The 26837-nt window shown below is 35.9% G+C and overlaps 1 protein-coding gene across 1 annotated transcript in view; it reads left to right on the top strand.

The window, feature by feature from the left end:
- PLEKHH2 (pleckstrin homology, MyTH4 and FERM domain containing H2) overlaps window positions 1-26837 on the top strand; it is a 359537-nt gene that overhangs the window by 233965 nt on the left and 98735 nt on the right. Inside the window, exons 12-16 of the mRNA XM_053712285.1 lie at window positions 2074-2210; window positions 8371-8481; window positions 9919-10005; window positions 11009-11167; window positions 25095-25175. Coding sequence (XP_053568260.1) covers window positions 2074-2210; window positions 8371-8481; window positions 9919-10005; window positions 11009-11167; window positions 25095-25175 — 575 coding nt within the window. The remainder of the gene's footprint in view (window positions 1-2073; window positions 2211-8370; window positions 8482-9918; window positions 10006-11008; window positions 11168-25094; window positions 25176-26837) is intronic.

Here is a 26837-nt window from a genome sequence, read left to right as displayed (position 1 = left end):
CGCCACCTCTGAAGTGGCAAAGAGAAATCACCCGAGCTTGCTCAGGGTGATTGACAGACCCTTCTCTCGCGCAATTATTAATGTGAGAAAAGGGGCGGGCATTACAGACGCATTGGATTGTTTAATGATGTATACGGGCCAGTGGACGAATGTATCTGCAAATTCTAAAGTTAAGAATCTTGTCTGCACGCCGGTAAGGATATGGGGCTTTTACTGTAGGAACTATAATAGTGTGTTAAATACTAAGGGCCAGATTACAAGTGGTTCGAGCCTTAACTGCGCTGGAAGTAAGCTTTTTGCATACATCTGGTTGCGCTCGTATTACAAGTTGAAAGTAAAAAGTTATTGCTTGCGCACTAACCCGACGCATGTAAAAAGCCAAATCTAGAATATCACACATGATAACCTATTCCCCCATATAAGTTAATAGAGCAAAAAAAGTTAAAAAAAAAATAACACCCTACTTGAGCAAACACGATTGCTTTTTCTCAAGTGCACTAATTTGACATGAAAATATGAATAATACACATTCCAATGTTCTCCACAAAGAAGGATATGTTCTATTTATTTATTTATATATATATATATATATATATATATATATATATATATATATATATATATATATATATGATGTTTTTTGGTACAATATATATCTATACCTATACATACATATATATATATATATATATATATATATATATATGTATGTATGTGTATATATATATATATATATATACTGTATATACACACACATGATTATTTATAGATATAGATATATAAAGATATATAAAGGAATATCTGATTAGAAATACATAGAACATATTCTACTATGTGCAGACCACTGGAATGTGAGATATTTATACTAAAAACACAGTTAAGCACAAATATGAAAATTGCATAATTATGATTTTACATGTTTTCACCTATTTAACTGCAAAGGGCTCAAATGCACTTATGTATATATGTCTATAGATGTGTACATATATCTGTAAATACATATATATATATACACAAAAAATACATAAGTACATATGTGCACATCTATAGACATATATATACACATACATATCCATCTTTAGACATGAATATGTATGTATCTTTGTTAAAGTCCTTTGTCTGACTTTTTTTTCTAACACCTGAGATCTCATATCTTTGAGCCTATCTTTCTATCTATCTATTGGGTACTTATAGAGCGCAGACTAATCACCCGTGAGGGTCTCAAGGCGCTATGAGGGTCTCAAGGCCCTTATAACTTTTTTGTGCAATATTTTTTTTAAAATAATTATTATTACATGGTGTTATTATGAGTGTAACTGTACTTTGTAATGTATTTTTCATGTGTTTTGTGACACTTTTTTGTTTCGTGAAACAGTTAACCAGAGCTCTGAGGACGCGCTAACCAGACGTGTGTTAACTTTAATTGCACTCAAGTGATCGCGTAAACTTGTAATACGAGCAAAAAATCTGACACTCACAAACACCCGTGATAAACACGTTATTATCACTCGCCCGTAACTGTTAGCCCTCCACTCGTAATGTGGCCCTAACCTGTTAGTGCAGCTCAGATCTGACCATGCTAGCTGTACTGGAAGTCGTGCAATATCTATAGAAATTGCTTATTAGTGTGGGGAAATCTGTATTAGTTTGCTGTTAAAGGGACAGGAAACCCAAATCTTTTATTTCATGATTCAGACAGAGCTTGTAATTTTATACAACTTTCTAATTGACTTAAATTATCAAAATGCCTTTCTTCTTTTGGTATCTTTTGTTGAAAAGCAGGGACGTAAGCTCAGGAGTGTGCACGTGTCTGTAGAACTACATGGTAGCAGTTTTACAAGTACATTATCCATTTGCAAATGAGCTAGATTGCAGCGCTATTTCCTACCATGTAGTGCTTCAGTTACCTACCTAGGTATCTCTTCAACACTGAATACAATGGGAACAAAGCAAATTTGATAATAGAAGTCCATTCTGAATCTCAGAAGAACATGTTTGGGTTTCACAAGCCTTTTTTGTTGCATGGGGAGTATAAAAAAAAAAAAAATGATAACGAATTGTCTCTGTTCACAGGCATATCTTTCTCTTCCATGACTTCAGATAGTGATTATGCAATTCCTCCTGATGCATATTCAATGGACAGTGAATTCTCAGAACCAGAACAGAAGCTTCCAAAAACCTGTTCTTCATCAAGTGACTGTGGGAAAAATGTAAGACATATGGTGGGAAAACAATATAATGATGTTCCTAATCAAAATACCTTCTGCAGTTAGGTCATTTAGGTCTAGATTAACACTGTTACTTGTTTGATCAGAAGTCCTTTTTGGACTGTTTAACCCCTTAGCTTCCAAGATGTAGGGAGACACATTGATACACAGAGCACAATATACATTTTTTTGGCACCCAAAGGGTTTAATCACTTTTATTAATACAGACATTTAAATTTAGTTATGAAAAGTGAGAACTCATAATCCCCCAATTCCATATGAAATGAAGCTGTGCATTTCTAGTAAACTAAGAGTTAAACTTTCCTTAAAACTGACACAATACTCATATGCTAAATCACTTGAAAGTTATGCAGCATTGCTGTAAAAAGCTGACATGAAAATATCACCTGAACATCTCTATGTAAAAAGGGTGACATTTTACCTCAACATTTCTTCAGCTCAACAGAGTAAGTGCTCTGTGAACAGTTATACTTCAGCTACTGCAAGTTGAAAAAAAGAATGAATAATAATAGCCAATCAGCATCAGCAGTGCTGAGGTAATGCTGCTTTGCTTTCTCTGTGATCTCATGTGATTTCACTGAAATCTTGTGAGATTTCACAGTAAACCTCCTTACACTGAATAGTAAAATAACATGACTGTGCTGCACATTTGTCAGATGCATATTCCCTAGTAAGTCCTGGGACTAGCATTCGGATTGGCTTCTTAAAGTCTCTTTACAGTGGGGTGAATAGCAGCATACCTCACAAGAATATAAAAATGTTCTTAGTATTGGAACATCAGCTTAAAAAAATGCAACAAACTAAAAAAAATGCCTGTTTAAGATCAAATTGCACAATACTACTGTTAAGCACTTCTACAGTATTCAAAAACTCACTGGTCAAACCCGTCTTATTAAATATTAATAAGCTTTAAAGGGACATGAAACCCAACATTTTTCTTTCATGATTCAAATAGAGAATACATTTTTAAACAACTTTCCAATTTACTTCTATTATTTTATTTGCTTCCTTCTCTTGTTATCATTTGCTGAAAGGTTTATCTAGGAAAGCTCAGGAGCAGCAAAGAACCTAGGTTCTAGCTGCTGATTGGTAGCTGTATATAATATACCAATTGTCATTGGCTCACCCATGTCTTCAGTCAGCATCAAGTAGTGCATTGCTGCTCATTCAACAAAGCATACCAAGAGAACAAAGAAAAAATGATAATAGGAGTAAATTAGAAAGTTGCTTAAATTGCCTGTTCTATCTGAATCATGAAAGAAAAAAATTGGGTTTCATATCCCTTTAACATAAGCAATTGCAAAAAAAACACATTTTAAAATTTTTCACTTAAACCAATATGGCTGCCACAGCTTGTGACCAATTCCTTCAACCAATATGGCTGCCACAGCTTGTGACCAATTCCTTCAACATGAACAGCTGTGACTTTAGGTCACAATAAAAGGTTATACAGCAAGTTTAACAGTTCTAACATAAGCGGTTGCAGAGAAAATAGATTTTTGAAATTTTTGCATAAAACAAAATGGAAGCCAGATCATATGTTATACAGCCTCCATATTATACACAATAGTGCTCACCATAGATGTCAATAAACATGGCAAAAAAAAGCATTTTTGTAAAACGGTTTTTGTTTTATTATTAATTAAAAAATATTATTAAGCATTTTTGAACAATTCAAAATGGCTGCCAAACCACATAAGATATCAACTTTTCTTGAACAAATCTGAATGTTAGTCATAAGATAACTCTACAAACCAAATTTCAAGTCTGTTCCATAAGCGGTTTCGGAGAAGAAGATTTTTGTAGTTTTTAAAAACAGCGCATACAAAACAAAATGGCCACCAAGCTATGCAATGTATGGCTTTCAAATTGCACATACTAATGCTCACTATACACCTCTACAATTTGCAGAAGTTTTATTTCACGAAGGCGACTGCGCAATGAGAATCTTGACTGCAATATTGCCTTTAGTGGTCATGACCATGTGAAATCATGTGTCTACTACACTGTAATATAGTTAAATAGTGTAAACATAATGCATAAAGTGCAAATTTACGCAATTTAACAACAATAAAAAGGCGAATGGCTCATAGAGGCCATTTTGATTATGGAAAATTCGTAGTTTGAACAATCTTGGTAGATGACCTTATAAAGAGCACATATGCAAAATTGTGCTTCATTGCACTTAGTGGTTACAGAGAAGAAGATGTTTAAAGATTTTCACACATTTCAAAATAGCAGCTAGATCATGTGACTAAATCACTTCTTTAGAACAGATGGATATATAGGAGCGCCAACGGCTTAAGGTTTAACATGAATCAAAACAACAAAAAACAACAAAAATATTAGGGGATTCTAAAACCAAGTATTTAATATTCTAAAATTAGCCTAATATAAAAATAGGCTAATATAAAAATAATGAATACCATGAATCACATGTATGCTGATTGATATTATAACCACCTATTGCATAGGTGTACAGGCAGTGATCAATATAATTCAACAATAATAAATATGTAATTAACAATACTAAACCATGAAGTGTTTACAATAAAGTGTTTACAATAAGTGCATAAAGTATTATAAAGGAACAGACCCCCAAAATAACATGGGGGATCCCCAAAAGGAGAGATACAAATAGATACACGTGTAAAAAATAAATGAGTGACACTCAAATGGCTAAAATAAGCCAATAAGAAAAAAAGAGAAAAAATAAGAAAAAATATATGAAATAAGAAAAAATAAGAAAAAATATGTTTGTATAAAATGTCCTAAACAAAGTCCTAGTGATTTCCTTAGGAACATCCAAAAACAAGTCCTTGTGAAGTCCCAACTATCCCAAATAATCTGAAGTCAATGTGAAGTAAAGAACTAGGTGATTCTGTTTTCAATGTGATTACCTGTAGAAAGAAAATAAAAGCCAAATGCAAAAACAGCTAAAAAAAAAGGAGTCTAATTAAAAATAGACTCACCAGGGAAAAATAGCAGCCTCCTTATGTGCAAAGTCTACGCGTTTCGGCCTGTGGATGCGCCTTTTTCAAGACAACCTAGATCTGAGGAAAAAAGGAAAAACACTGACGACATGCAACATACTCAAAATAAAAAGGATGAATTATTAGACTAGGTTTTAGTTGTAGTATTTCATACCATTTATTTTAAATTAAAGGACCAGTCAACACATTAGATTTGCATAATCAACAAAAGGACAATGCAATAGCACTTAGTCTGAACTTCAAATGAGTAGTAGATTTTTTTTATAACAAATTTCAAAGTTATGTATATTTCCACTCCCCCTGTACCATGTGACAGCTATCAGCCAATCACAAATGCATATACGTATAGTCTGTGAATTCTTGCACATGCTCAGTAGGATCTGGTGACTCAAAAATTGTAAATATAAAAGACTGTGAACATTTTTTTTAATGGAAATAAATTGGAAAGTTGTTTAAAATTACATGCTGTATCTGAATCATGAAAATGTAATTTAACCTGAGTGTCCCTTTAAATAATGAATGAAAATAATAGCTGCCACTATTGTCTCTGTTATTAATTAAAGGGACATAAAACCCAATTTTCTTTCTTTCATGATTCAGATAGAGAATACAAATTTAAGAAACATGTTTCCAATTTACTTCTATTATAAAATTTGAGTCGTTCTCATGTTATTCCTGCTTTTCAACAGAAGATAACAAAAAAAACAAAGAAAATTTGATAATAGAAGTAAATTGGAAAGTTGTTTAAAATTGCATGTTCTGTCTGAATCATGAAAGAAAATGTTTGGGTTTTATATAAACTGCAAATATAAGCAGCCACAAACTGAGGCACATGCATAAATGTAACACATAATAATGAAAAGAAAAAGTATCAAAATAATATTCCCAATATTTTATTTACAAAAGAAAATCTGTTAAAGCTACTGTATTAGAATGTTATATTTTACCTATGAGTTTATCTGTCTGTTTGTAACACAATATTAGACCGTTAAATACAATAGATTTGCATAATTGACAGATAATTATCTAATAACAAGACAATGCAATAGCATTTACTAATTTCAAATGAGTAGGAGATTATTTTTTCTGGCAAATTTCAAAGTTAATTCAATTTCCCTCCCCTGGTATCATGCAGATATTGGCCAATCACAAAACAAAAATACATATATACGGTGCACTCTTGCCCATGCTCTGTAGGTGCTGGTACCTCAGAAAGTGTGCATATAATTTTTGATAATGGAAGTAAATTGGAAAGTTTTTTGTTTATTTAAATTGTTTCCTTAAGTACCGCCAACAGGCCAGGTTTTCTTTATAGCTAAACCAGGGTACAGGTGAAATAATCAGCTGATCAGTAGCCATGGTTACTAACCTGCTCTCAACAATCAGTAGATTATTTCACCTGTGCTCTGGTTCAGCTACAATGAAAACCTGGCCTGTTGGGGGTACTTGAGGACCGCAGTTGAGAAAAAAAAAAACTTAAATTTATTAAATAGAGCATTCTAATTTACCTCAATGATCAATTTTACTTAGTTCTCTTGGAATCCTCTGTTAAAGAGTAATCCTAGGTGAGATCAAGAGTGTGCCATCTGGCAGCAGTGTTTGCGACATTGTTTAGCGCAATGTTCTACATAGTTGCAAACACAGCTGCTATAGACTGCTATAGACACGTGCATGCTCCTGAGAAAGAATAAAGTACTTTGGAAAGTTGTTTAAAATTGTATGCTCTATCTGAATCATGAACGTTTAATTTTGTCTTTCCTGTCCCTTTAAGTTATTTTCTTACTAAATATACCTGGGAACTTTCAGAATAAGCTGATGCTAAGATTTAAAAAAATAAAAATCTGCAAACATACCTTCAGCATAGGTCTCTCTGGCAGCAAATGGGTTAAAAAATGCTGGATTTTGCTTACATGACACGTGCTTGTCACACATACAATCTTATCAAGCCAATATTTTACACAATCTGCTTCTTTTATTTTTACTGTAATGTTGCCTGTTTGTTTTTACTGAAGGAGAACTGTTGTATGTCCCTTTAAATGGATATGAAACCAGACATTTTCTTTTGTGATTCAAACAGAGCATACAATCTGCTTTCCAATTGACTTCTGTTATCAAATTTACTTTGTTCCCATGGTATTCTTTGTTGAAGAAATACATAGGTAGGTGTCTAGAGCACTGCATCACAGGAACTAGAGCCATCTAGTGCTCTTGCAAATAATTAAAATTTTTGCAAAACTGTTGCTATATAGTGCTCCTGAGCTTACGTCCCTGCTTTTTAACAAAAGATACCAAGAGATCGAAGAAAATGTAATAACAGAAGTAAATTAGACATTAGTTTAAAATTGCAAGCTTTCTATAATGAAAGAAAAAAAAATTGGGTTTCATGTCCCTTTAAAGGGACTCAAATGTGAAAAAAGAAAAAGCTCTAATGCAGGCATTTTATTATTGCACTATTGCCTGCATATAATAACTATGGGGTTGACCACAATCCTTTAGAAAAGCTCATCAAATCATGTATCAAACCAAATCCCTATTTACTTTAATGGTGGATTCTGTAGAAAAATCATTAGATAAACTTGTGTAATCAATGGCGATCGACCCTATGTGAATAACTCTTTCAAAGGGGTTAAATACATAGCTAAATTCATAGCAGAAATGCACTACATTTCATTTTAACTTTTGCGTTCTTTTAAAGGGACATAAAACCCAAAAATGTTATTTCATGATTCAAATAGAACATGTGATTTTAAACAACTTTGCAATTTACTTTTATTATCTACAGTATTTTGTTCTTTTTATATCCTTTGTTGAAAAGCATACCTAGGTAGACTCAGAGCTGCTGATTGGTGGCTGCACATTTATGCCTCATGTTATTGGCTCACCCAATGCACTTTAACTAGCTCCCAGTAGTGCATTGCTGCTTCTTCAACAAAGGATACCAAGAAGTAATTTAGATAATATAATTGTTCTATCTGAATGATAAAAGAACATTTTTGGATTCCATGTCCCTTTAAGTTTAAGGTTAATTAGTTGTTAGGATAGCTGTTAGCATATCCCTGTTATTACTGAATAGTTAAAGAATCTATAGGACTTTCTAATTACTGATGTTTTTTTATTAGTCAGTTGAATTTTTTATATATATATTTTAGGAACTACTTGAAAAATCTGGATATTTGCTAAAAATGGGAGGCAAGATAAAAACCTGGAAAAGACGTTGGTTTGTGCTAAAAGCTGGTGAACTTCTGTATTACAAGTCTCCTGTAAGTTGTGTACTGTGAACATCAGATAATTGGCATCAATATGTTGTTGAAAATATATTAATTTAATTATAACTGATTAAAAGGGATATTAAACTCATAAGAAATGTTTTACAATCTTTACCATTTTGTTAGCACAGTTTACATGGTTTTGCTTGGTGGAATCTATGTTCCTGGTCTCTTTGGGTTTGGCTAATTAGATAGATGAGCTTGTGCTCTTAACCAGTGTCTCTCAAATATCTGGACTAGAGCACGGCTGAAATATTCAGCTGATCAGTTACCATGGTTATTAAACTGCTCTCAACCAAGATAATCCTAAAAATTAGCCCTGTCAGTGTACCCTGAAGGTTGGAATAGAGAAATACTGCACTAAACTAACCAATCAGGGTATAGAATAATTCAGGCTAAAAAACAAAAAAACTTTATTTAGATATGGTGGCGGCACATCAACCTCTGGAGGGAGTGGAACAAATAGAATAAATAATAGAATAATAATGGTATTTACAGTAAAATCAGGCACATACATAAATAATGAATGTTTATTGTTTTGCTTATTTAAGCATTTTATGGTGAGATCAAACGTTGAGTTTAATGTCCCTTTAATGTATTTTATTGATCACTACTAATACATTACTAAACAATAGAACTTTTTACAATTTATTACTATTTTTTTACTAAATACTAAAATATATAGTGAGATACAAGCTTTAATAACTAGATCAAGCAATGACAATTTGTAAAATTAGATTTTTTTTCTACTGGCCTAGATTACAAGTGGAGCATAAAAATGGTAGCACTATGGTGCACTAATATCTCTAGAGCACTGGTTTTCAAACCTGTCCTCAGACCTCCTCAACGGTCCAGGTTTTCTGGATACAAGGCCTTTACTTCCATATTACAAGTGGACAGTAAAATGTTAGTGCTGAAGTCAAAGCCTAGGGTGCTTGCTAACATCTGGAGGTCGGATAACGCTGCTAAATCCCTCACCTCTTCTATGGAAAGCGCTACAAAACCTCACTCTCTTGCCCCATGGTATTTACTGAACGTATAGGACCCGCTAACAAATGTTATCTGCTCTAACACTCTCTGGTAAAACTATTTTACCATTCACTTACAATACACGATTGTGCGCTATTCTAAGTGCTGGGCTGTGATAAGGATAGCGCACCCTGCACCATCAGTAGCGCTCCACTTGTAATTTAGGCCTATATGGTTTTGATTACCAAACCTCCACATGTTTTGTGCACAAGTGGTGTGTAAAATCAGTTGGCACAGGGCAGGGGTATTACAATGAGGCAGAAATGTCCTACATGATGCCACAGAGTTTAGTTGGTTTTACTTACTTCAGGGTCTGTAATTAGGATATACAAGGTGCCTTTAACCTAAACAGAACACTGATTTGTTTCAAAGTTACAGCTGTTACAACTGTATTTATTGCAGAGTGATGTAATCAGAAAACCTCAAGGACAAATTGAATTAAATTCATCGAGCCTTATAATTAAAGGTGATGGAAAGCAAACAATTCAGGTAAAATACCCTTGTAATATAACTGAAATTTATTGTTATTTTAAATGTTATTTTTCATCGCTTTTTACTTTAGTACTTGTTATTGATATGAATAACACTTAAAGGGATAGAAAAGTCAAAATTAAACTTGCATGATTCAGATAGAGCATATAATTGTAAGACGCTTTTAAATTCACTTCTATTTTCAAATGTTCTTCATTCTCTTAGTATCCCTTGTTAAAAAATGAATACGCACATATCCTACACTAGTGGAAGCTGCTGCTAATTGGTGCCTGCACACATTTGTCTCTTGTGATTGGCTAACTAGATGTGTCCAGCTAGCTGCCTGTAGTGCAATGCTGTCCCGTCAGCAATGGAGAACAAGAGAATGAAGAAAATTTGATAATACAATTAAATTAGAAAATTGTTTAAAATTGTATTTTCTATATGAATCATAAAATAAAAATTTGGAGTTTACTATCCCTTTAAAGGGACAGTAAGCACCTTGTAATTAGAAGACACTTCTGTTGCATTGCTGTAGAATAAGACACAAGTCAAATGTAAACATTTTTAAAACAAAATGGCATCTTGTTTGCTGCAGTTGTTTTTCAATAGCCAAACTTCACCCACCACCTACCTCATGCTGAGCAACTAATATGGGCTTGACAAGGTCATATTGTTTGTATAAAGTGCATTATTTTGCAGTTGTAATCTGTTAAATCAATTTAGGGACATATATGTAGCAGGGTAAACATTGACATCTGAAGTGTGCTTTTTCAGTTCTGAGAAATAGAAAATCAACAAATTACATGAAGAGGGGGACAAAAATAATAAAGGATCGCAAAGTTGTTTTACTACCCATAACTTAACCTTCATGTTAAAATCTCAAGGTCCCTTTAATTTTGGCAGAAATAGATTTAGTTCTATCTATTGGTTTTAATTAATGCAAAAAAATGATATACATTTAAATGTACCACCACTGTATAATTGACATCAATTGTCTATTTTTCTTGTGTCTATATAGCTGGTCACAGAGAAGCGCTCTTATTATCTGACTGCGGATTCCCCCAATATTCTGGATGAGTGGGTCAGAATTTTACAGAATGTTCTTCGTATACAAGCCACTAGCGCTCTCTTTGCGCAACCAGATGTTAAGCCAACAATGAAAGGTTTATTAACAAAGGTATAAAAAGGACGGTTTTCTTCTAGTTTTTCACAGATTATATCTACAAAATTACTTAATTCAGCTGTAACAAATCCCTAGATGTCCTATTAAATGGATATGAAACCCAAAAATGTATTTTGTAAATCAGAGATACCTAGGTAGGCTGGACACTACAAGGCAGGAAATTGTGCTGTCATCTAATGCTCTTGCAAATGGATCACATTCTTGCAAAACTGCTCCCATATGGTGCTTCATAAATAGGCTGGAATCTAAGCTTACGTCCCTGCTTTCCAACAAAAGATACACAGAGAACAAAAAAAAATGATAATAGAAATATATTAGAAAGTTGTTTTAAATCACATGCTCTGTATGAATCATGAAGGAAAAAATGTGGGCTTCCTGTCAGTTTAAACTTTTTTCTTCCGTACATTTACACTTAACTTGCAGTGTCATATGGGTACTATAACATTAATAAAAAAAAACATCTGATGTGTACATTTAGCAAAATTAGTTTGTTTTTAATAGTTTGTTTTATGGCAGCAATGGTTAATATTTATGAGGACCTGCATGCTAGTGTAGGGTGACCAGATGTCCCTTTTTTATTGTGACTGATTAGTGATTTCATTTTTTATTATATAAGTGCAACGCTCATTCTGGTATTATTTTTATGTACATCACTATAGCATGAAATATCTGCAGCTTTTAACAGCTCTGCAGCCGGAAAACTATAGTTACCTGAATGCTTTGGTGGTGGACACATATTAAAGGGACAGTAAAGTAAAAAAAAACTTTCATGATTCAGATAGGGCATGTAATTTTAAACAACTTTCCAATTTACTTTTATTACCAATTTTGCTTTGTTCTCTTGGTATTCTTAGTTGAAAGCTAAACCTAGAAGGTTCATATGCTCATTTCTTAGACCTTGAAGGCCGCCTCTAATCTGAAAGCATTTTGGCAGTTTTTCACCACTAGAGGGCGTTAGTTCATGTGTTTCATATAGCTGGACAGATAGCTCAGCATGCTAAGGCACTGTGGTTGAGCTCTGTAGCAACCCAAGGGTTGCAGGTTCGATCCCCAGTGAGGTCCACTCAGCCTTTCATCCTTCCGAGGTCGATAAAATGAGCAGCGCCTTGAGACCCTTACGGGTGATTAGCCGTGCTTTACAAGTACCCAATACATACAGATAACATTGAGCTCAGGCACCTGAAGCTTTTAGGAGTCAGAACTGAAAAATGCAAGTCTGTCAAAAGAATTGAAATAAAGGGGCAGTTTGGAGAGGCTTATATAAAAGGTAATTACAGAGGTAAAACGTGTATTAATATAACTGTGTTGGTTATGCAAAACTGGGGAATGGGTAATAAAGGGATTATCTACCTTTTGATGGTGTCTGATTAGGAGCAGGGCCAGGCAGTTTGTGAGCAGAGAGCGCTGAACTGCAGAGAGAGAGCAGTTAAACATTAGAGAGTTAAAAAGCAGAGAGATTACTTTGTGAATTTATGTTTAATAATAACTACTAATGTATTTTATTGTGAAGTGTTATCTGTTGTGGATACTATATGTATATGACTAGATGTGTTAAAGGAACCGTAAAGTCAGAATTAGTCATTGGCTCACACATGTGTTCAGTTAGAAACCAAGAGAATGAAAAAAATGTGATAATACAAGTAAACTGGAAAGTTGTTTAAAACTGTAAGTTCTACCTAAATCATAAAAGAAAAATGTTGGGTTTTGTGTCTCTTTAAAGTGTGTGAGATGTAGAAGAAACACCTTTCAAAATATAACATTTAAATTGCCAAACTTGGATGGAATCTTCTGCCTAACTTAAAAATCACCAGTTTGTCTGGTAGTAATTACAGTTGATTATACCTGGTATATATTGTTATCTGAATGTTTTCAGCAATATTGCATGTGAAGTTGTTAATTAATAACAATAATAATAGTGACAGTTATTATTTTCATTCATTATTTAATTTAAAATAAATAGTTTGCAATGTTACAACCAAAACTTAGTCTAATAATTAATCCGTTTTATTTTGAGTATGTAGTGTGTCATCAGTGAAGTGTCCCTTTTTTGTCTCATTAGATATGGCCACCCTATGCTAGTGGGATGAGTGCATTATAAATTAAAGGGCCAATAATCCTTTCGCTGCTGGGCCATTTTAAACCCCTGTGCTAGAGGTGTATTTAGTTGTTTGGCCCTCATTGCATTTACACATCATTTTGAACTATTTTCTGTGAGGTACCCATACAAATTATACCTCATTGTTTTCAGCAGACCAAACATTTTTAGAAAATAACTTCAGTTTGCCAAAATATCATAATATGAGGAAATACCACCATAAGAAATTATTTAAAAAGAAAAACAATTAAAGCATTTTCTATGGTGTACAAAGTAAACAGCAGCATGGCAGTCATTATTTACTAAATATTTCAAACACGCTAATATTGTTGCACATTTCGCATCAGTTCACCGTCCCTGAACAGTAAAATTGATTTTATACTTATGTGGTTCAATTAAAAGCCCTGTGTGACTTGATTGCACGCACTCTTTACGCTATTGGATTGGACGGGGAGAACACTATAGAGCAATTACGTTGAATATTAAGGGCTAGATTTATCAAGAGTTCCGGCTGCAGACTTGCATGAGTGAACAACGTGCAGCCGAGAGTTAGAAGCTGCATTCATTAGACCACTTCGTCTTAACCCACTTCGCCACCTGTTATGTGGCGTATCTTTTCCGACTAGAGAGATTGACAGCCCATGCTAATCGTGTGAGCAGGGGGCAGCATTGCACACTAGCTGTAGTGTGCAATGATAAATACGGGGAATCGATGCCGGCGAAGATGTACGCCCCTTTACACTGGACTTTGAAAAATCTGGCCCTAAATCTTGCATTTTGTTAGCAATTTAGAGTACAACAGGATTTTAAAATGTATATATTTTAAATGAAATATTCTGGCACTACCTACTATAAAATAAAATACATATTAATAAAGACTTTGATATCAGCAAGCCAATTTACTTTCTCTTGTAAGGTGTATCCAGTCCACAGATTCATCCATTACTTGTGGGATATTCTCCTTCCCAACAGGAAGCTGCAAGAGGACACTCACAGTAGAGTTGTCTATATAGCTCCTCCCCTAACTGCCACTCCCAGTCATTCTCTTGCAGCTCTCGACAAGAAAGGAAGTATCAAGAGATATGTGGTGAATTAGTGTAGTTTATCTTCAATCAAAAGTTTGTTATTTTTAAACGGTACCGGCGTTGTACTGTTTTTACCTCAGGCAGAAATTAGAAGAAGAGTTCTGCCTGAGGTTTTTGATGATCTTAGCAGGTTGTAACTAAGGTCCACTGCTGTTCTTACACATAACTGAAGAGTATGGGAAAACTTCAGCTGGGGGAATGGCCGGCAGGATTACCTGCTCTGAGGTATGTTCAGTATATTTTTTTCTAGAAAGAAGATAAGGTCTAGAAAATGCTGACAGTGCCTGATATATTTAAGGTAAGCCTGATTACATTGATTTAACAAACGACTGGGATCATGCTTGCAGTAAAGGGTAATATTCATGTTTATTGCTCTTATTACTTAGTATGTAAAACATTTGCATGAGATATAAAAAACGTTTTTTACTGAAGGTGATAAATCTTTATTTGGGGCCTAGTTTTCCACATGGCTGATTAGATTTCTCCTAGGAGTAGTTATTTATGGCCCTTTCACTTTGAGTGCATGGTGGGAGGGGCCTATCTTCGCGCTCTAATTGCGCAGTAGTTTTTGCAGTCTGAGACATCCAGCTTCCCTGAAGGAGTCCCCTGACATATAGGACCTCTGTAAAGGGTTTTTGTTGCTACAAAAGTCGTTTTAAGGGCAGGTAGGAGCCACAGTAGAGCTGTGGCAGTTTGCTTGTGACTGTTTATAACGGTTTTATCGTTTTTATGATTCGTTTTTGAGCCTGAGGGGTTAATCATCCATTTGGAAGTGGGTGCAATGCTATTTTAGTCTATTATACACACTGTAAACATTTCGTAGAGTTTATTGATTTTTTTCACTGTTTTGCAGTTTATGTGATTGTTTTTTTCCCTTAAAGGCACAGTACCGTTTTTTTATATTCTGCTTTTTCACATTTATTAAAGTGTTTTTCAAGCTTGCTGGTCTCATTACTAGTCTGTTAAACATGTCTGACATAGAGGAAACTCCTTGTTCATTATGTTTAGAAGCCATTGTGGAACCCCCTCTTAGAATGTGTACCAAATGCACTGATCTTACTATAAATTATAAAGACCATATTCTGGCTTTAAAAGATTTATCACCAGAGGAAATTGACAAGGGGGAAGTTATGCCGTCTAACTCTCCCCACGTGTCAGAACCTATAACTCCCGCTCAAGGGACGCCAAGTACATCTAGCGTGCCCATTGCGTATACCTTACAAGACATGGCGGCAGTTATGAATCATACTCTTACAGGGGTATTGTCCAAACTGCCAGGGGTACAAGGAAAGTGAGACAGCTCTGGGGCTAGAACAAATACAGAGCTCTCTGACACTTTAGTAGCTATGTCTGATATACCCTCACAATGTGCAGAAGCCGAAGCAGGAGAGCTTCTATCTGTGGGTGATTTTTCTGATTCAGGGAAGACACTTCAACCTGATTCTGATGTGTCTACAAATTTAAACTTGAACACCTCCGCATGTTGCTCAGGGAGGTTTTAGCAACTCTGGATGACTCTGACGCCATTGTAGTCCCAGAGAAATTGTGTAAATTGGATAAATACTATGCAGTGCCTGTTTACACTGATGTTTTTCCAATCCCTAAGAGGTTTTCAGAAATTATTACTCAGGAATGGGATAGACCAGGTGTACCGTTCTCTCCCCCTCCTGTTTTTAAAAAGATGTTTCCTATAGATGCCGCTACACGGGACTTGTGGCAAACGGTCCCTAAGGTGGAAGGAGCAGTCTCTACCCTAGCGAAGCGTACAACTATCCCTGTCGAGGACAGTTGTGCTTTTCTAGATCCAATGGACAAAAAATTAGAGGGTTACCTTAAGAAAATTTTTATTCAACAAGGTTTTATTCTCCAGCCCCTTGCATGTATTGGCACTGCTGCGGCCTTCTGGTTTGAGTCTCTAGAAGAGGCTCTACAGGTAGAAACCCCATTGGATGATATCCTTGACAAGCTTAAAGCTCTTAAGCTAGCCAATTCATTTGTTTCTGACGCCGTTGTTCATTTAACCAAGCTAACGGCTAAAAATTCAGGTTTTGCTATTCAGGCGCGTAGGGTGCTATGGCTTAAATCCTGGTCAGCTGACGTTACTTCAAAGTCTAAGCTTCTCAACATTCCCTTCAAGGGGAAGACCCTATTCTGGCCTGGACTGAAGGAGATCATTTCTGATATTACTGGAGGAAAAGGTCACGCCCTTCCTCAGGATAGGTCCAACAAATTAAGGACCAAACAGACTAATTTTCGTTCCTTTCGAAACTTCAAGAGTGGCGCAGCTTCAACTTCCTCTAATACAAAACAAGAGGGAAATTTTGCCCAGTCCAAGCCGGTCTGGAGACCTAACCAGGCTTGGAACAAGGGAAAGCAGGCCAAAAAAACTGCTGCTGCCTCTAAGAAAGCATGAAGGATCAGCCCCCGATCCGGAAACGGATCTAGTAGGGGGCAGACTTTCTCTCTTCGCCCAGGCTTGGGCAAGAGATGTCCAGGATCCCTGGGCATTGGAAATTGTGTCCGAGGGATATCTTCTGGATTTCAAAGCTTCTTCCCTAAAAAGGGAGATTTCATCTCTCACAATTATCTGCAAACCAGATAAAGAGAGAGGCATTCTTACATTGTGTTCAAGACCTCCTAGTTATGGGAGTGATCCACCCAGTTCCAAAGGAGGAACAGGGGCAAGGCTTCTATTCAAATCTGTTTGTAGTTCCCAAGAAAGAGGGAACATTCAGACCAATCTTAGATCTCAAGATCTTAAACAAATTTCTCAGGGTCCCATCCTTCAAGATGGAGACTATTCGAACCATCCTACCTATGATCCAGGAGGGTCAATATATGACTACTGTGGACTTAAAGGATGCTTATCTTCACATTCCGATACACAGAGATCATCATCGGTTTCTCAGGTTCGCCTTCCTAGACAGGCATTACCAGTTTGTGGCTCTTCCCTTTGGGTTAGCCATGGCACCAAGAATCTTTACGAAGGTTCTAGGGTCACTCCTAGCGGTCCTAAGACCGCGGGGTATAGCAGTAGCCCCTTACCTAGACGACATTCTGATACAGGCGTCAAATTTTCAAATCGCCAGGTCCCATATGGACATTGTTCTGGCATTCCTGAGGTCTCATGGGTGGAAGGTGAACGAAGAAAAGAGTTCTCTATCCCCTCTCACAAGAGTTTCCTTCCTAGGAACTCTGATAGATTCTGTAGAAATGAAGATTTACCTGACAGAGACCAGGTTGTCAAAATTTCTAAATTCCTGCTGTGTTCTTTATTCCACTTCTCGCCCTTCAGTGGCTCAGTGTATGGAAGTAATCGGCTTAATGGTAGCGGCAATGGACATAGTGCCGTTTGCCCGCCTACATCTCAGACCGCTGCAACTGTGCATGCTCAGTCAGTGGAATGGGGATAACACAGATTTGTCCCCTCTACTAAATCTGGATCAAGAGACCAGGGATTCTCTTCTCTGGTGGCTATCTCGGGTCCATCTGTCCAAGGGTATGACCTTCCGCAGGCCAGATTGAACAATAGTAACGGCAGATGCCAGTCTTCTGGGCTGGGGTGAAGTCTGGAACTCCCTGAAGGCTCAGGGCTCGTGGACTCAGGAGGAGGCACTCCTTCCGATAAATATTCTGGAACTAAGAGCGATATTCAATGCTCTTCAGGCTTGGCCTCAGCTTGCTGCGGTCAGGTTAATCAGATTTCAGTCGGACAATATCACTGTAGCCTACATCAACCATCAAGGGGGAACAAGGAGTTCCCTAGCAATGTTGGAGGTTTCAAAAATAATTCTATGGGCAGAGGTTCACTCTTGCCATCTATCAGCTATCCATATCCCAGGAGTAGAGAACTGGGAGGCGGATTTTCTAAGTCGGCAGATTTTTCATCCGGGGAGTGGGAACTCCATCCGGAGTTATTTGCTCAGTTGATTCAACTTTGGGGCAAACCAGAACTGGATCTCATGGCGTCTCGTCAGAACACCAAGCTTCCTTGTTACGGATCCAGGTCCAGGGATCCCAAGGCAGTGCTGATAGATGCTCTAGCAGCACCTTGGTCCTTCAACCTGGCTTATGTGTTTCCACCGTTTCCTCTGCTCCCTCGTCTGATTGCCAAGATCAAGCAGGAGAGAGCTTTGCACGCTTCGGCCACGCAGGACTTGGTATGCAGATCTGGTGGACATGTCATCCCTTCCACCATGGACTCTGCCGCTGAGGCAGGACCTTCTACTTCAGGGTCCTTTCAACCATCCAAATCTAATTTCTCTGCGTCTGACTGCTTGGAGATTGAACGCTTGATTTTATCAAAGAGTGGTTTCTCTGAGTCGGTCATTGACACCTTAATTCAGGCTCGAAAGCCGGTCAGTAGGAAAATCTATCATAAGATATGTTGTAGATATCTTCATTGGTGTGAATCCAAAGGTTACTCATGGAGTAAGGTCAAGATTCCTAGGATATTATCTTTTCTCCAAGAAGGATTGGAGAAGGGATTGTCAGCTAGTTCCTTAAAGGGACAGATTTCTGCTCTGTCTATTCTTTTGCACAAGCGTCTGGCTAATACTCCAGATGTTCAGGCGTTTTGTCAGGCTTTAGTTAGAATCAAGCCTGTGTTTAAACCTGTTGCTCCACCATGGAGTTTAAATTTAGTTCTTAAGGTTCTGCAAGGGGTTCCGTTCGAACCTTTGCATTCCATAGATATTAAACTTTTATCTTGGAAAGTTCTGTTTTTAGTAGCTATCTCCACGGCTCGAAGAGTTTTGGAGTTATCTGCTTTACAATGTGATTCCCCTTATCTCATTTTCCATGCAGATAAGGTAGTGTTACGTACCAAACCTGGTTTTCTTCCTAAGGTGGTATCTAATAAAAATATCAATCAGGAGATTGTTGTTCCTTCACTATGTCCTAATCCTTCTTCAAAGAAGGAACGTCTATTACACAATCTTGATGTGGTTCGTGCTTTAAAATTTTATTTACAAGCTACGAAGGATTTTCGTCAAACATCTGCTTTGTTTGTGGTCTACTCTGGACAGAGGAGAGGCCAAAAGGCTTCGGCCACTTCTCTTTCTTTTTGGCTAAGAAGTATAATCCGCTTACCTTATGAGACTGCTGGCCAGCAGTCTCCTGAAAGAATTACAGCTCATTCCACTAGAGCGGTAGCTTCCACATGGGCTTTTAAGAATGAGGCTTCTGTTGAACAGATTTGTAAGGCGGCGACTTGGTCTTCGCTTCATACTTTTTCTAAATTCTACAAATTTGATACTTTTGCTTCTTCGGAGGCTATTTTTGGGAGAAAGGTCTTACAGGCAGTGGTGCCTTCCGTTTAAGCGCCTGCCTTGTCCCTCCCTTCATCCGTGTCCTATAGCTTTGGTATTGGTATCCCACAAGTAATGAATGAATCCGTGGACTGGATACACCTTACAAGAGAAAACAAAATGTATGCTTACCTGATAAATGTATTTCTCTTGTGGTGTATCCAGTCCACGGCCCGCGCTGTCATTTTAAGGCAGGTGTTTTTTATTTTTAAACTACAGTCACCACTGCATAGTTTCTCCTTTCTCTTGCTTGTCTTCGGTCGAATGACTGGGAGTGGCCGTTAGGGGAGGAGCTATATAGACAGCTCTGCTGTGGGTGTCCTCTTGCAGCTTCCTGTTGGGAAGGAGAATATCCCACAAGTAATGGATGAATCCGTGGACTGGATACACCACAAGAGAAATAAATTTATCAGGTAAGCATAAATTTTGTTTTTATTGTATCCATTCATATATGGATTGCATTATTAATACATTGTTAGGATATACTTAAAGGGACAGTGCACTGTAAAAAAGTTTCCTATTACGTATTATACCAGTTGCAGAGTATGTATGAGAAATAGATTTTTTGGTTTATTTTTGTATATGAAATAGCTTTTGTGGTTCTTTGAATCCATAACCCACCAAAATGGGTTGAATTTGCAGTGAAATCAGAGCTCCTTATTTGATCACTTTCTGTACACACAGGGTTCTTTATGTTATCTCTGTCTGTATACCAAAGCCCAATACCTAGACAGAACAACTGAAAATTAACATTTTATTACTTATCTCTCCTACCTCCCACTGGGTGTGTCATTTCTTCTGCTGGCTATGATTACTCAGCTTTTATATCGCCATTAACTTATAGTAGTATAGAAACTTTCAGTATAGGTAGGGATACCACATGGAAAATTATCTATTTCAAATGCAGAAATAAAGGTAAACAATTTAACATATTCCAGCAGGTAAAATGGATCATTCGGAAGAAATTAAAGGGGAGAAAATTTAGGGTAAACTGTCCCTTTAAACATATAACAGTCCATCTTTAATTTTGGTATTGTAAGTTTTCCTACTAGTTGCATTGGCAGTTCCATGAATCAAGCATTATTTTCTGTAAGTTAAGTTCCCTTGTGACTTGTACACTTACACTAAACTCTGTGTATTGCTATTCGGTCAAAAGAAAGATAAGATTTGTTTGCAAAGATTGAATCTTAGACGAAATTTATATGTTTAGAATTAGCACATGACGTCAATAGGCAATATGTTTAAATAATTTCTTGAAACAACCCTGCTACATATGTCACAAATCTGATGCCTATTTCCTTTCTAAAAGTTTACCACTAGGTGTCGCCATTGATCTATTTAGTTTTAAAGGGAAATAAGAAAAGACTGCATTTGTCAATGTTGTAGTTTTTTTTTATCAGCAAAAAACTTCTAATCTGTCTTGCTTTTCTAAAAACAATTTTAATAACACACAAAACACCATTATATCTCTATCGCAATATAAAGATTTGGTTGTTCTGAGACCTCATGTATTGGCTTAAATGAAAAGTGGCGCTAAATCATTATTGCAAATAGCACAAACGTGATCGTGTTTTATTGTCCTTTGCTATTGATTGGCCTTGATATTTAAATATTTAACAATATTAATTGTTCAGTTATATGTAATGTCACAAAAGAACCAATAGAAACATGAGAATACCTAAATAACAATTGTGACATCAGGAAAACCCTTTGTGCAAACGACTGTAAATATTTAAAGGGACACTAAAGTCAAAATAAACTTTTATGATTCAAATAAAGCATGCAGGTTTAAGGCATTTTCCAATTTACTACCATTATCATATTTTGAAATCTTAGCAGCAGCTCCTACTGATCATGTGCTCACAGTGAATATGTATACTAGTCTGCGATTGGCTGATGTCTGTCACATGATACAGGGGGGCCAGAAAATGAGGAAAAAATAAATTTGTCAGAAAAAATCTGCTTCTTATTTGAAATTCAGAGTAAGTGCAATTCCATTGTCTTTTTATTATGCATTTGTTAATTATGCAATTATACTGTATGTAATGGTCTTTTAATATTTGCATTAGTGTAATTTTAATTTAAACTATTCTCATTATTCCAAATACAAGTTTTATTTGTAAGCAGATCATGGCTTTATGCTGAAGGCGGTTAATTTAAAGCTACACTAAAGGCAAATTTAAATGTTCATGATTTCGATATAAAGGATCCAAATTAAAGGAAACATTTTCAAATTTATTTCCATTATCAAATTGTGCACAGACTTTTTATATGCACACTTTCTGAGGCACCAGCTACTACTGAGCATGTGCAAGAGTTCACATTATATACTTATATGTGTCTGTGACTGGCAGATAGCTGACACATGATACGGGGTGGGGAAATTAAAGAGACAGTCTAGTCAAAATTAAAATTTCATGATTCAGATAGGGCATGCAAAATTTGCTTTGTTCTCTTGGTATTCTTTGTTGAAAGCTAAACCTAGGCAAGCTCATATGCTAATCTCTAAGCCTTTGAAGGCCGCCTCTTATATAAGGACATTTTGACATTTTTTCATAGCTTGAGGGCGTTAGTTCATGTGTGCCATATAGATAACATTGTGCTCACTCACATGGAGTTACCTAGGAGTCAGCGCTTATTGGCTAAAATGCATGTCTGTCAAAAGAACTGAAATAAGGGGGCAGTCTGCAGAGGCTTGGATACAAGGTAATCACAGAGATAAAAGTATATTAATATAACCGTGTTGGTTATTAAAAAAAAAAAATAGGGTATGGGTAATGAAGGCATTTATCTTTTTAAACAATAAAAATTCTAGAGTAGACTGTCCCTTTAAATGAAATTTTGAACTCTGTCAAAAAAAAAATATCTTCTAGTTTATTATTGAAATATCTCCTTGTTTATTATTGAATTATACTGTGTTTAATAAGACATGGAAAACAAAATTAAGCTTTCATAGTTAGCGCCAAGTTATAAAAAGAAACAAAATCTTTTCATCTGACTTTTATTATCAAATTTACTTCTTTCTCTTGATATCCTTTGTTGAAACTGAACTACTTTCCTTGAGGCCCTACTGAGATTGTTCATGTGTCTTAATCAAAGTATATAGCAGATCTGTTTGCAACAATGTTTAGAAAAATGTTGTACATATAATGCTCAACATGCACTCTTCGGAGCCTACCTAGGTATTCTGTCATGAAAAGGGGCTACATTACAACAATGGATACTAGTAAAGGAAGTTGGTTTGATAATCCAGTATAAAACCTTTTAAAAACTTACTTAAAAGTTTCCAGTTTAGCACAGTTAAAGGGACACTGAACCCAATTTGTTTTCTTTTATGATTCAGATAGAGCATGCAATTTAAAGCAACTTTCTAATTTATTCCTATTAATTTTTCTTTGTTCTCTTGCTATCTTTATTTGAAAAAGAAGGCATCTAAGTAGCCAACCAATTTTTGGTTCAGTACAATGGACAGCACTGGTTTATTTGTGCTGTCTAATCAGCAAGGACAACCCAGGCTGTGAACCAAAAATGGGTGGGCTTCTAAACTTACATTCTTGCTTTTCAAATAAAGATATCAAGAGAATGAAGAAAAATTGATAATAGGAGTAAATTAGAAAGTTGCTTAAAATTGCATGCTCTATCTGAACCATGAAAGAAAATAATTGGGTTCAGTGTCCCTTTAATGAGGTTAGGCTGGGACACCCAATGAAATGGGCTGAGAAAGCAGGAATAGCAGACACTCCCCCCTCCTCTGCATACAAAAAGACCCTTTAGACAAACAGGAGCAAGATGGAGTCTGTAGACATTAGTATACATCTAAAACTTTGGGGCTTGGTTAGTCTGAAAATCAGCACAATGTTATTTAAAAATAAGCAAAATTATACATTGTTATAAAAATACCGCCAGAAGGGCTATATAAATGGATCATCTACAAAACATTTATGCATAGAAAAATGTAGTGTACAATGTCCCTTTAAGAATGTCATAATATAATGGATATCAGTGGTAAGGGAAAATTATAATTCTATTAAAGGGACAGTCTACTCCAGAATTTTTATTGTTAAAAAACATAGATCATCCCTTTATTACCCATTCCCCAATTTTGCATAACCAACATAGTTATAGTAATAAACTTTTTATCTCTGTGATTACCTTGTATCTAAGCCTCTGCAAACTGCACCCTTATTTAATTTCTTTCGACACACTTGCATTTTTAGCCAATCAGTACTGACTTCTAGGTAACTCTAAGGGAGTGAGCACAATGTGACATGTATATGACATAGATGAACTAGTGCTGTCTAGCTGTAAAAATATGTCAAAAGGCACTGAGATAAGATGCAGCCTTCAAGGGCTTAGAAATTAGCATAGAGCTACCTAGGTTTAGCTTTCAACAAAGAATACCGATAGAACAAAGTAAATTTGATGATTAAAAGTAAATTGGAAAGTTGTTTAAAATTGAATATCCTATCTGAATCATGAAAGTTTAATTTTGACTAGAATGTCCCTTTAAGTGTGAGGCAGCACAGTTTGTTAATTGATATCCTTTGTTGAAAAGCATTTAGGTAGGCTCAGGAGCATACGTGTGTTTAGAGCACTATACGACATCAGAAATAGTTTAAAGGACCAGTAAGTACAGTAGATGTGCAAAATCAACAAATGCATGATAAAAAGACAATGCAATAGCACCTAGTCTGAACTTCAAACGAGTAGTAGATTTTTTTCTAACAAATTCCAAAGTTATGTCTATTTCCACTCCTCCTGTATCATGTGACAGCGCTCAGCCAATCACAAATGGATAAATGTATATGCTGTGAATTCTTGCACATACTCAGTAGGTGTAAATATAAAAAGACTGTGCACATTTTGTTAATGGAAGTAAATTTGAAAGTTGTTTAAAATTACATGCCCTATCTGAATCGTTAGAGTTTAATTTTGACTTGAGTGTCCCTTTAACAATGTTATATACATGTATATATGTAAATATACATTGTGCAAACACTGCTGCCAGTTAGTGCTCAAAAGCATTCTAGGGAAAACTGCTTCCATTTTGTGCAACTCCAGTCAAGTGTACAATACCTACCCAGGTATTCTCTTAAAAAAAAAGAATACCATTAGAACAAAATTAATTTGATGATAGAAGTACATTTTAAACTTTTTTAAATTTGTATGCTCTATCTGAATCATAAAAAAATGGGGTTCATGTCCCTTTAATATGAATGTTATTTAATTGAACTATAAAAAGATCTATGATACAAAATTAAATAAGAAACAAGTTATAAAAAAGCATCAGGAGGGTAAATTAGTGTGCTATAAGTTAAACAATTTGAGTTTAAATTGCATTTTGTGCTGTTATTTAGATGGAAGTTTCATGTAGTTTATTTTTTCTTAAATAAAAGCAAAATCAGTGTAACTGACATCTCTGTATGCTTTAGGTTAAACATGGATATTCTAAGAGAGTTTGGTGTACACTTATTGGAAAAACGCTGTATTATTTTCGCAGTCAAGAGGAAAAAGTAAGTACTAAATAATCATACCGTCAGTATAACTGCTGTGTACATGTATGTCACCAACAAGGTAGAAAAAAACAACAATATAATTTTATTCTATAAGACAAAAACAGGTGATTATTACTCCCCCCTTTCTCGTATGCAGACTCCCGGATAACCTCCATTTAAACTCGGGATGTGTATGTACACACAGTCCTGGGCTTTAAGGACCAGACCTATACATGTCCAGATGGTCTATGATTAGTGCATCTTTCTATAATTGGTTCTCTGTCACTCACGGTGTGCCCCTAACAGTCCCCTGAACCAAGGAGGGAGCTTGCAAAATGCAGAGTATGTCAACTGTCAGATTTTAAATAATAAAAAAAAACTTTGGTCTTTGACAAGCAAACTAACCCAGAACATTGTTCTAATTACAGGTATACCTCACTTTACAGCGCTTCACTTTACAGCGATTCGCTAATACAGCGCTTTGTGGAGCTGAAGTTCAACCTCCAAGGATTATGAAATAGTGCTGTAATCATTGTGAGTTTGCGAGAAAAGTGACTGGCACCATTTTGTTATGCGCAGTTCACTCTGTTTACAGCATTACAGTGCAATCTGTGTCTCAGTGATATAGTCTGACAAATTTTACTACAGTAATTGTCACTATTTTACAGGTGCAGTATTTATTGAATACTAATTGAATACTTGCTGTGCTAGTGTTAAACTAAACGTAGCACTATTGCACCCCTAATATATATTAGTTCAAACATGTTTTTAAGATTTTAAACACTGAAAAGAAAGCTAAAACTGCCTTGTTTCACTTTAAGGCGGTTTTCACTTTACAGCGGGGCTCCGGTCCCTAACCCGCTGTATGAGTGGGGTATACCTGTATGTATACAAATGGACATACTAGTGGAGGCTCCAGAAACCTTATTATGGGAGGGGGGACAAACACTCCTGTGTGGAGTTTCAGGTGTTCCCCCTGTGGGGGCAGAGTGGGTTGAGGCACAGTTACAGGCATATCATGGGCAGGCTTAGTACAGGGGGACTTGGAGTTGAAGGTGTTCTGAGGGGGAAGCCAGGTGGTGTAGGGTTGTGGTTAGGCAGTTGTGGGGGTGCAAAATAGAAGATTGGGGTTGATTTGCAAACATGTAATAAATAATGAATAAAATATCTTGTCCGTCCTGCACTCAACAGGTTAAACTCTAGTTTTTAGAATTTAGAGTCTATTTGAAATAACAGCTAAAACAGAATACAACTTTACTGGCACACATTTAGCAAGTGTCATTCTGAATGCTGACTTATTGTTTAAGAAACACTGAATTAAAAAAAAAAGTCTTTATAAAAGAAAATTATTTCTCTTAAAAATATTTTTTTGCATGAAATGTTTAAGTTACAGCCATTAACCCATTAAGCACACAGCTTTCAGTTTGCTCAATTGTTTAATGATGTAAAAATTCCGTCATATGTCCTTAAGAGGTTAAATATGACAGTGAAGTTAATAGGAAATGCAGGTTTGTTTACAGATTGATATCTCATTGGATTGATATCTCATTGGTTGATAACAAAAATCCTCCCAACACAAGCACAAAAGAAAAAATATACTTTTTTTAGTTCCGAAATATTTCTTTTTTTAATTGTTAAACATCTTACAATGACTCCTTCAGATGTAAAACAAAATAAGTG

This window comes from Bombina bombina, chromosome 4 (assembly GCF_027579735.1).
Source record: "Bombina bombina isolate aBomBom1 chromosome 4, aBomBom1.pri, whole genome shotgun sequence".
In the NCBI taxonomy this organism is placed as follows: domain Eukaryota; kingdom Metazoa; phylum Chordata; class Amphibia; order Anura; family Bombinatoridae; genus Bombina; species Bombina bombina.
The sequence above is the reverse complement of the archived record's forward strand: the minus strand, read 5'-3'. Positions and strand labels throughout refer to the sequence as shown.